The sequence below is a fragment of the Salmo trutta genome, chromosome 12, assembly GCF_901001165.1.
Source record: "Salmo trutta chromosome 12, fSalTru1.1, whole genome shotgun sequence".
NCBI classification, from domain to species: domain Eukaryota; kingdom Metazoa; phylum Chordata; class Actinopteri; order Salmoniformes; family Salmonidae; genus Salmo; species Salmo trutta.
In genome coordinates, this window is record NC_042968.1 from 47,235,109 (window position 1) to 47,247,314 (window position 12,206).

The window sequence follows — 12,206 nt, forward strand, 5'->3', positions numbered from 1 at the left end:
AAATACTAATTGAGTGTATGTAAACTTCTGACCCACTGGGAATGTGATGAAAGAAAGAAAAGCTGAAATAAATCATTCTCTCTACTATTATTCTGACATTTCACATTCTTAAAATAAAGTGGCGATCCTAACTGACCTAAGACAGGGAATTTTTACCAGGATTAAATGTCAGGAATTGTGAAAAACTGAGTTTAAATGTGTTTGGCTGAGGTGTATGTAAACTTCTGACTTCAACTGTACATGAGCTGTGTCTAAAACAATGGATCCAATGGAACAGTCCCAAAAGTGCAAACTCCAAGCTAAATCAATGTATCAAAACATTTTCCCCAGGTGATGTTCAATACACTGATTATTTACACTGACAAAGGGATTCTGAGTTGTACAATCCATCCCCTCACCACCTCTTCATCTTTACAGTTATTTACACTGACAACGTGATTCTGTAGCTACATGTTGAAATGGTTACTACTCTATAGACCAGAGAGCTGTACTGTAGCTACATGTTGAAATGGTTACTACTCTATAGACCAGAGAGCTGTACTGCAGCTACATGTTGAAATGGTTAGTACTCTATAGACCAGAGAGCTGTAGCTACATGTTGAAATGGTTACTACTCTATAGACTAGAGAGCTGTACTGTAGCTACATGTTGAAATGGTTAGTACTCTATAGACCAGAGAGCTGTAGCTACATGTTGAAATGGTTAGTACTCTATAGACCAGAGAGCTGTACTGTAGCTACATGTTGAAATGGTTAAGAAATCTACAAAACCGAATACTACACAGGAACATTCAGTCTGCAGCTGTTTAAATACTTTATTCTGGTAAACGCGACCGAGAACCACCGGGTGGTACTCTGAAAGATCCATTCTGGAGAACATTTCCCTATCGAATGACCATTGGTATACCTGACGTACCCATTATAACAGACCTACAACTACAAAAGACTGATCTCCGGTGGACAAACCAGAGACTTTCTGTCGACTTACTTCAGCAGACGGACCGGCGATTTCAACAGACACATACAGGCGTAAATATATAAATTGCAATTCCTTCCAAATGAGCGGCTGTTCATGTGCAAAGTATTAGCATTTACATGAGCATAGTTATCAACTGTGTGTAGTGGGTCCATTCTGTCTTTCCCGCTCTTTATCTGTCCCCACCCCTTTCCATTGTCTAACAAGCCGCCATATCGGGCTTAGTCCACTAGGGACTTTTCATTGCATTGTGTTAGTAACCAATAACTATTGTTTGTGTTTATGTAATTCTGTGTGATTATTTAGTTACTAAATAAACACAAATTGGCTTATAGCGGATTCATAATTTATGCTATGGTTCATGCAGCTATCCAAGGATTTTCAAACATTCAGAATGACTGATGAGGTAATAATACATTAATGTGACTGTAAATCGATAAGATATGAAAATATCTGAAGAGTTAAATCTGGGAAATAGTAACTCTTTAAACAACATTTTCCCGTGGTGCCCCAACTTCATAGTTAAAGTTTACATGATTAGTTTAATTACACAGAGAATTGATCATATAACATTCTTCACTTTAATGATAGTCAAGACACGCCCCTATCCTCAAGTGGTCCAGGAATTGCCAAAAGTTCTCACAAGGATAGTAAAACAAGGAAAATTCTCCCTCTTGGGGACAAAGGCTATTTTAAGCTTAGGTGTTGGGGTTAAGGAAAGGAAAGGAAAAATAGGATTTCAAATGGAAATCAAATTGTGGGGTTATGGTGTGTATGACTGTGTACACGAGAGAGGGCGAGACAGACATACAAAACATTTTACACACAAAATAAATTAATGTCATAGCACAAATTAATGTAGACTTTGAGACAAAAACAGATAAAGGCTTGGTGTACCACAGGTGCGTTAGGTTGCTAACCTATTTAGTCTGAAATCACTAAACGGCTGTTGCAACCACAGTATTTCATTTTCAGAGGCTAGAATCCACAAGCTAAAGTCTTAATACCAGACAGATGTAATAGTTCCTCAAGTCCTTTAATATAACTGTATAGGACTACAGTTTGTTGTGGGGTATTAAGGTAGGTTCCAGTCTAGTGGCAGATGACCTGTAATACAATATCTTGTGTTGGCTGAAACAGTAACCCAGTATTATGGAATGTATCATATATGTATGGTAGGACCTATGTGTTGGCTGCAACACTGCCCTTCTTGTCACTGAAGAAGCTCCTGAGAATGAGAACCTGTCCAATGCTGACAGTGAAAAGGATTATAGTTTCTCCTATGGACCAATAGGACACGCGCTCATGGAGGTCCTCTGCTCTGATGCGGTCATGAGCCTCCCGTAACCGATACCAGGTCTGAGAGTCAGACACTACCTTCAGTATCTCATGGATGGACAGACAGGCCGACTCCATCTGGAGAAGAGACAAGATTAATATTAGATTATTATTAATACATCCTTAGAGGGGCAATCTGCAGTTGAAACAACATAGCGTTGGGGCCCTATCTAGAAACAACCTCTAAAGGCCCTGGTGGAGATTTCAAAGGATTGGGTATGTATCAGCCTACAGAGATCTACTACCATGTTGCTTATACCCATTGCATTTTCTCCCATCCTAGGGGGTGGGGTTAGTTAGTCATATATATAGCTCTAGGAGTAAGGGATGGTTTCTGGATGGGCCTAGCTGCAAAGGTACCTAGAGGTTAGCTGCGCTTAGCAACACGGATCTAGTGACATACACTAGCGCTGCTTTCAATAGGATTGGGTTGCACAAAAACAATTAGCTGGGAAGCCAGAAGTTAAAAACAATTCTATTTCAACTTACTGTGCCTGTGGGCAGGAAGGTTGGTCATTATGACGGCGGTATTTGAGACCAAATATCTAAAGGATCATATTTAAAACAGACGTTCCAAACGTGGATCTTTTTTAGACCCACTTCCTCTCGGCTTACCTCATGTCAAAATAAAAGTCCTGCACAATATGTGGAAGAAAATAGAATAACTTGTGGGTGGCTTTTATCATACAACCCCGTGGACAGTTGGTGCAACCCATTCCAATTGAATGCAGCGCTAGTGTATGTGGGTGGCTTTTATCATACAGTCCCGTGGACCGTTGGTGCAACCCATTCCAATTGAATGCAGCGCTAGTGTATGTCAATAGACCCGCGTTGCTAAGAGCAGCTAACCTCTAAGTACCTTTCCAGCTAGGTCTTCTGTGATCTGCTGTACCTGTGTCAGTGATCTTACCTTTATTAGTTATATAAAATGGCATAGATATCTAGATTATTAGATTCACATGCTGAACAAAAATATAAATCCAATCATTTCAAAAGTTGTACTGAGTTACAGTTCATAAACGTTAAATGAGTCAATTGAAATTCATTAGGCCTTAATCTATGGATTTCACATGATTGGGCATAGGCCCACCCACTTGGCAGCCATGCCCACCAACTGGGGAGCAAGGCCCAGTCAATCCAAATGAGTTCTTCCCCACAAAGGGGTTTTATTAGACAGAAATACTCCTCAGGACCCCCCACCCCCCTCAGATGATCCTGCAGGTGAAGAAGCCGGATGTGGAGGGTCTGGGTTGGCATGGTTACACGTGGTCTGTGGTTGAGGCCGCTTGGACGTGCTGACAAATTCTCTAAAACGATGTTGGAGGCAGTTTATGATAGCGAAATGAACACAAGTCTCTGGCAACAGCTCTGGTGGACATTCCTGCAGTCAGCATGCCAATTGCACCTCCCTCAAAACTTGAGACACCTGTGGCATGGTGTTGTGTGACTAAACTGCACATTTTAAAGTGGCCTTTCATTGTCCCTAGCAGAAGATGCACCTGTGTAATAATCATGCTGTTTAGTCAGCTTCTTGATATGCCACACCTGTCAGGTGGTTGGATTATCTTGGCAAAGGAGAAATGCTCACTAACAGGGATGTAAACAAATGTACGCACAAAATTTGAGCAAAATAAGCTTTTTGTGCGTACGGAACATTTCTGGGATTTATATTTCAGCTCATGAAACACGGGACCAACACTTTACTTGTTGCGTTTATATTGTGTTTTTATATACAGTGCATTCGGAAAGTATTCAGACCCCTACCCCTTTTCCACATTTTGCGATGTTACAACCTGATTCTAAAAATCGCTAAAATTACATTTTTTTCTCATTAATCTACACACAATACCCCAAAATGACAAAGCAAAAACAGGTTAGAATTTCTCAAATGTATTAAAAATAAAACAGAAATGCCTTATTTAAAAAAGTATTTGGACCCTTTCCTATGAGACTCAGAACTGAGCTCAGGTGCATCCTGTTTCCATTGATCATCCTTGAGATGTTTATACAACTTGATTGGTCCACCTGTGGTAAATACAATTGATTGGACATGATTTGGAAAGACAAACATCTGTCTGTATAAGGTCCCACAGTTGATGGTGCATGGAAGGGTACAAAAAAAATGTCTGCAGCATTGAAGGTCCACAAGCAAACAGTGGCCTCCGTCATTCTTTAAATGGAAGAAGTTTGGAACTCTTCCTAGAGCTGGCCGCCCGGCCAAACTGAGCAAATCGGGGGAGAAGGGCCTTGGTCAGGGTGGTGACCAAGAACCCAATGGTCACTGACAGAGCGCCAGAGTTCCTCTGTGGAGATGGGAGAACCTTCCAGAAGGACAACCATCTCTTCAGCACTCCACCAATCAGGCCTTTATGGTAAAGTGGCCAGACGGAAGCCACTCCTCAGTAAAAAGCACGACAGCCCGCTTGGAGTTTGCCGAAAGGCACCTAAAGGACTGACCATGAGAAACAAAATTCTCTAGTATGATGAAACCAAGATTGAACTCTTTGGCCTGAATGCCAAGCGTCATGTGTCACCGTAGGAATGGTTCCAGGACATTGTGGTGGAAGCATCATGTCTGGAGGAAACCTGGCTCCATCCCTATGGCGAAGCATGGTGGTGGTAGCGTCATGTCCTGGAACCATTCCTACGGTGACACATGGTGGTGGTAGGATCATGTCTGGAGGAAACCTGGCTCCATCCCTATGGCGAAGCATGGTGGTGGTAGCATCATGTCCTGGAACCATTCCTACGGTGACACATGGTGGTGGTAGCATCATGTCTGGAGGAAACCTGGCTCCATCCCTATGGCGAAGCATGGTGGTGGTAGCGTCATGTCCTGGAACCATTCCTACGGTGACACATGGTGGTGGTAGCATCATGCTGTGGGGATGTTTTTCAGCGGCAGGGACTGGGAAGACTAGTCAGGATCGAGGGAAAGATGAATGGAGCAAAGTACAGAGAGATCCTTGATGAAAACCTGCTCCAGAGCACTCAGGAACTCAGGCTGGGGCGAAGGTTCACCTTCCAGCAGGACAACAACCCTAAGCAAACAGCCAAGACAACACAGGAGTTGCTTTGGGACAAGTCCCTGAATGTCTTTGAGTGGCCCAGCCAGAACCCGGACTTAAACCCAATCTGACATCTCTGGCAAGACCTGAAAATAGCTGTGCAGCGACGCTCCCCATCCAACCTGACAAGAGCTTGAGAGGATCTTCAGAGAAGAATGGGAGTGACTTACCAAAATACAGGTGTGCCAAGCTTGTAGCATCATACCCAAGAAGACTCGAGGCTGTAATCGCTGCCAAAGGTGCTTCGACAAAGTACTGAGTAAAGGGTCTGTATACTTATGTAAATGTGACTCACCACCTGGAGTCCATCTTATGTAGCAACATTTGAATTTCTGTTTTTTACATTGGATAAAAGTAGAGACCCAGAGCTACAAAATGGTATATCATACACTGCATTTGAGGAAACAATGGGAAAGTAATTCTGCTTTGAAAGTCGATCAACTTGTAACATCCCTTTTGAGAAAACCATCTTTCAATGTTTTGGTATCTGGTGAAGAGCTCTTACTATTAGAGGTCGACCGATTATGATTGTTCAACGCCGATGCCGATTATTGGAGGACCAAAAAAAGCTGCTACCGATTAAAATCGGCCGATTTTTTGGGTTTATTTGTAATAATGACAATTACAACAATACTGAATGAACACTTAATTTAACTTAATATAATACATCAATAAAATCAACTTAGCCTCAAATAAATAATGAAACATGTTCAATTTGGATTAAATAATGCAAAAACAAAGTGTTGGGGAAGAAAGTAAAAGTGCAATATGTGCCATGTAAAAAAGCTAACGTTTAAGTTCCTTGCTCAGAACATGGGAACATATGAAAGCTGGTGGTTCCTTTTAACATGAGTATTCAATATTCCCAGGTAAGAAGTTTTAGGTTGTAGTTATTAAAGGAATTATAGGACTATTTCTCTATACGATTTGTATTTCATAAACTTTGACTATTGGATGTTCTTATAGGCACTTTAGTATTGCCAGTGTAACAGTATAGCTTCCGTCCCTCTCCTCGCTCCTACCTGGGCTCGAACCAGGAACACATCGACAACAGCCACCCTCGAAGCAGCGTTACCCATGCAGAGCAAGGGGAACAACTACTCCAAGTCTCAGAGCGAGTGATGTTTGAAACGCTATTAGCGCACCCGCTAACTAGCTAGCCATTTCACATTGGTTACACTAGCCTAATCTTGGGAGTTGACAGGCTTGAAGTCATAAACAGCGCAATGCATTGCGAAGAGCTGCTGGCAAAACGCACGAAAGTGCTGTTTGAATGAATGCTTACGAGCCTGCTGGTGCCTACCACCGCTCAGTCAGACTGCTCTATCAAATCATAGACTTAATTATAATAAACACACAGAAATACGAGCCTTAGGTCTTTAATATGGTCGAATCCGTAAACTATCATCTCGAAAACAAAAGTTTTTTCTTTCAGTGAAATACGGAACCAGTCCGTATTTTATCTAACGGGTGGCATCCCTAAGTCTAAATATTCCTGTTACATTGCACAACCTTCAATGGTATGTCATAATTACGTAAAATTATGGCAAATTAGTTCGCAACGAGCCAGGCAATGAACGCAAGAGCAGTGACATAATTTCATGTTAGCAGGCAATATTAACTAAATATGCAGGTTTAAAAATATATACTTGTGTATTGATTTTAAAGAAAGGCATTGATGTTTATGGTTAGGTACATTGGTGCAACGACAGTACTTTTTCGCAAATGTGCTTGTTAAATCATCACCCGTTTGTCGAAGTAGGCTGTGATTCAATGAGAAATTAAGGCACCGCATTGATTATATGCAACGCAGGACACGTTAGATAAACTAGTAATATCATCAACCATGTGTAGTTAACTAGTGATTATGTTAAGATTGATAGTTTTTTATAAGGTAAGTTTAATGCTAGCTAGCAACTTACCTTGGCTTCTTGCTGCCCTCGCATAACAGGTAGTCAGCCTGCCATGCAGGCTCCTCGTGGAGTGCAATGTAAGGCAGGTGGTTAGAGCGTTGGACTAGTAACCAGAAGGTTGCAAAAACGAATCCCCTGAACAAGGCAGTTAACCCCCGTTCCTTGGCCGTCATTGAAAATAAGAATGTGTTTTTAATCTGACTTGCCTAGTTAAATAAAGGTGTAAATAAAAATAGATATTTTTAAATAAGCAGCCAAAAATACCGATTGTTATGAAAACTTGAAATCGGACCTAATTAAAACGGCCATTACGATTAAATCGGTCGACCTCTACTTACTATTGGAGAGCCTTTCTTTGTCTACACCCATTCAGCATTGTTCACACCCTCTTAAGCCTTAGCCCAACCCATCTCTTTAAGGGTTGAGCCGAGCGTTCTGTCCTAACCTGCCAACTTCCAGACATCTAAGAGAGAGAGAGAGAGAGTGAGAGAACATCTCACTGAACATTACTCGCCCTAGCAGAGCTGGTTAGGCTGTTACAGTATGTTATCTAGAGCGTTGGTGACTGCAACTGTGCTGTCAGATTGTCCGTTTGTAAATTCAGAGCGTTTCGCGTTCAGAGTGCACAATGGAGGCTCTGGCCAATTGGCTAACATTGGCTAGCTCCTTCGATACATAATGAGAGAACACCCCACTCTGACCATTTTACTCCCCCTAGCAGAGCTGGTTAGGCAGTTTATGTTATCCAGAGCGTTGGTGACTAACTGTGCAGCTGGCAACAATTGAATTACACTTTGTTGCCGATGTTTACTGACAACGGACATATTCAACGGGTGTGCTCAAAAATGCATCAGTTATTCTGCGCTGTGGCACACTAAGACGAGAGTCTGTTGTTAAGAAATGTAGCTAGATAGCTAGCTAGGTAAACAATGAATCCCAACGCATGACGTAATGTTAGTTAGCATGCCAGCCAGCTAATGTTAGCTAGCTAACAGTACAATAGCTTGAAATTGAAATATTTTGTCAAAATTCGTGTGGAATCTTTTGTTAAGACATGTAGCTAGCTAGACAATGGACCATAAACAACTCATGACGTTACTACCCTGCATGAATCTGCAGGTAGTTAACAAAAAAAGAGCTGCGTTTGACACGATTACCTAGACTTACTGACCAGCTCCAATAGACAGACGCGTGCTATATGGCAGACCAATCCAAACTCATCTCTCAGCATGTCCAGCCCACTCATTTTCTCAGCCTATCAAGGCTAGCGGGAAGGTTGCTTACTTTTTCTGTGGCTAAACCAACTAGGCTTGTAATTTAACAATTTTATCTGTATTTGCAGATGGCATACAAGTTTGATATTAAGGCACATGAAAGTTCAAATGTTCGAGAAGGCATTTCTGCCAAAACAAACACATTTTGATAAATTATTTTTTACGTTCCAACAGCCTCCTGTGAAGTCGTGACTTGCGACATACGCCTAGTTTCCTGAATCGGGTCAGAAGTGATATCAGTTTTTTTTATTTAGAATAAATTTGCAAAAAATTCTAAAAACAGCTTTTGCTTTGTCATGATGGGGTATTGTGTGTAGATTGAGGGGGGAAAAACTAGTCAGTTTTAGAATAAGGCTGTAACAAATGTGGAACAAGCCAAGGGGTCTGAATACTTTCAGAATACACTGTATATACTATTATATTTTGATCTTACATGTGTTAGGGTTGATCTTACCTGTGTCAGTCAAATGTATATGTAATATAATTAAAGTTTAATATAACATTGTTTTACCTGTGTCAGTCAAATGTAATATAATTAAAGTGTAATATAACATTGTTTTACCTGTGTCAGGGCAGTGTCTCTGTTCATGTCAGGCAGTAGGGGTCTCTCCTCTCCGGACCTGAAGTCCAGGTAGACGGTCTTGTGGGAGAAGGTAGAGAACTCGTTGCTGAAGCAGACCTTGTAGGTTCCTTTCATAGTGGTGGTGTGAGAGAAGCTATCATACTGCTTCTTCCTCTCCTGATACAGGACGTTGTTCACTGGATCTGTTACAAAGCAGTCCACATCATAGTTCCCTCCTGCAATCACCTGGTATACACAACATGGAGGGATTAGGATGATGGTGTGGAAACACACTTAGAGTAATTCAGCCCTTACGAAAAACGATTGCAGTCAGAGTGCAGTACGCTGCAAATACTGCGTCCAAAAAAATACGTTTTTTTTTACTGCAGTAATTTTGCAGTGTAACTGCAGTTAGAGTGCTGTATAACCGCAGTTACTGCACTTTTACTGAGGTTTCAAAACTGCAATATTTTTTTGCATTCTTCCAGTGAGGGTGAAGGGACAATTAGAGAATGGGATCAGGTAAAGTAGTTCAATGCACTAACTAACTCAACCATATGGGGAAATGGCATAACTCCACATATTGAATCACTTACTTGAAAGTCTAGGTCAAACTTCACTCCATTCTGGAGCTCTTCATAGAAACATTGCTTGTCGTTATCAGGTAACTCAAACGTCAACTCCGTGGAACAAACAACGATCACATGCAACATCAAACTACACAGTCCAAGGGAACGCATTCTGTAGGCTAATTGCTGTGAAAATGTGGTTATAAATGAAAGCTACACCAACAAACAGTTGAAGTCGCAGCCAGTCACTTCTTCATCAATGTTTCTGTGATGACAGGGTGATAAACAAAAGTTTGTGAAGCTCCCACCCATAGAGAATGATAGAGAAAGCATCCTTATATTGTTCTTATTTTGGAATCTGAGAGGCACAGAAAGCACCATTGAGGCGATCTCAATTTGAAATAGTATTTTTTTTTTCACGATTGGCCAATCCCTCCTAATGAGGCTATTGGACATGATAAGGTCATCAGGAGGGATCAGACAATAAAGTTGGAAGCCCCACCCAGTTGACTACGTTAAAATGGTGGAAGCCATCAATGGCGCTGTCTATGTCAAAATGACATTTTGGCTACTAGAGGCCTCTATCATTCTCTATGCTCCCACCATAACCGACGTGGCATCAAAAGGAAACACTTCCGGGTTACGATTATTTCTTACAAACTATTTTATTTTATACAATTTGGACCATGTTCAGCGATTTGGAAACTGTTGAGCTTGAAATCACTTGTTTTCCGTTACACGGATTTTAGTTATAGTAATGCAACATTTTTAAACGTGATGATTACGTTGTATCACTGGGGGGAGTCGATTATGCTGAGCCGCGGAGCACCGGTTAATGCCCCGTGACGTGAACGGGCAAAAACGGTGAGGGAGGAGCACCTTTTTCAAATCGAAATGTAACAGGCAGCATGGTGAATCGTCCAGAAAGACACATCTATTTTCCATATGTTTGAATTTTATAACTAGTTTTCATTGGGAAGGCAGATAAGCATTCACTTGTACATGTGAAAACAGAATCCTACTCATTACCCCTCGTGCTTAATTACTTCTCTTTTGTTTTGAGGCGACTTCTCTGTGGGCTTTGCCGGGCACCTCGCTCACGCCCGGAAGATAACCCGCTTTCCCAAAACGAATGCAATCAACTTTCACCCAGGGCAAAACACGCCTATTTGGGCGCAAGAGCCAGGTTAATGGAATCCCCTCATTGTAGTGGCAGTTGTTACAGGTAAACAACACCGATACGGAGAACTTGAATCTGCCCGAATGTTACGTCACTGTCAACACTGTCTACGCGACTTTAGGACATGTCAGTGGCTACAGGCTTTTTATGTTAAATTACTCGAAGGAAAAACACATTCTACTGTCATTTGCTCCCGAGTGGTGCAGCGATCTAAGGCACTGCATCTCAGTGCAAGAGGTGTCTCTACAGTCCCTGGTTTGAATCCGGCCGTGATTGGGAGTCCCATAGGGCGACGCACAATTGCCGGGGTAGGCCGTCATTGTAAATAATAATTTGTTCTTAACTGACTTGCCTAGTTAAATAAAGGTTAAATAAAATAAATATTTTACTTTTATTTGAATCAGTAATGTGACCCTGTTGCTGCCACAGATGCCTCCACGTTATTTATATATCTTTTTTAACTTTGTTTTTATTGAGGAACACAAAGAAGTACAAATAAACTAAAATAACAACAAAAAAGATCTGGCAGTACGAAACCCATTTTTCCCAGTATTCCTGACCTCTCTCCTCTTGAGTTCTTAAAGCAAAGTTCATATGCTCCATATGGTGTATTTCTTTAATAATATCTATCCATTGTGTCACTGTGGGAGGGTCTTTTTGTAGCCATTTCCTAGTGATAGTCTTTTTACTGGCTGCCAGTAGGACCTTCAAGAGGTACTTTTCTCTATTGTGTAAGTTATCAGGTATTTCACCCAAGTACAAAAAAATGAATGTTTATTCTATGTGAAATCCCATTATTTTTCCAATGTTAGATCTTATTTCTCCCAGTAAGTTTTGATTGTGGGCAGGACCAAAATATATGAGAGTGATCCACCCTTGATAGGCCGCATTCTCTCCAACAAGGATGTTGGGAGCCAGTCTGTTTTGATTTAAGTTTAGGTGTTATGAAGAAACGTATAACATTCATCCAACAGAATTCTCTCCATGACCTTGAGTTGGTGGAGCTTTGTTGAGTCTCTAATATGTTCAACCATGTTCATCAGTAATTTACATGTTCATTTCCTCCTCCCATTTCTGTTTAGTATAGTTTGTAAATTGTTTCTTTGAGGATTGAATACCCAAGTAAAGATTTGAAATAGTTTTTATGTTACTCCCCAAGTTGTATGCGTTAGTGAATACTTGGATTCATTTTTGAGGTGCTCGAGGGTCAATCACTTTTATCTCCCTTAAGAAATAGTGTCGAACTTGTAGGTATCTGTAAAAATCTTGTTTATCCAAGCCATGTTTTTTACTTAGGTCCTGGAAGTTCTCTAAGTCCCCATTCCTT

At 41.1% G+C, this 12,206-nt stretch overlaps 1 protein-coding gene across 1 annotated transcript; it reads right to left on the reverse strand.

The window, feature by feature from the left end:
- Positions 1 to 796: 796 nt before the first annotated feature.
- LOC115203684 (transmembrane emp24 domain-containing protein 3) lies at positions 797 to 10,538 on the reverse strand. The gene is made up of 3 exons (XM_029768609.1): positions 9,727 to 10,538; positions 9,131 to 9,376; positions 797 to 2,391 (listed from the first exon to the last, which is right to left on the reverse strand). The coding sequence occupies exons 1-3, from the start codon at positions 9,868 to 9,870 to the stop codon at positions 2,158 to 2,160; spliced, it is 624 nt and encodes a 207-aa protein (XP_029624469.1). The 5' UTR covers positions 9,871 to 10,538; the 3' UTR covers positions 797 to 2,157.
- Between the last annotated feature and the right edge of the window lie 1,668 nt (positions 10,539 to 12,206).

Excerpts from the sequence above, each read along its gene's own strand:
- LOC115203684 (XM_029768609.1), bottom strand. The coding sequence starts at position 9,870 with ATGCGTTCCCTTGGACTGTGTAGTTTGATGTTGCATGTGATCGTTGTT. Across the intron at positions 9,377-9,726 it reads AGTTTGACCTAGACTTTCAA|GTGATTGCAGGAGGGAACTA; the intron begins GTAAGTGATTCA and ends TGTGTATACCAG. Across the intron at positions 2,392-9,130 it reads GAGACACTGCCCTGACACAG|ATGGAGTCGGCCTGTCTGTC; the intron begins GTAAAACAATGT and ends TCTCTTCTCCAG.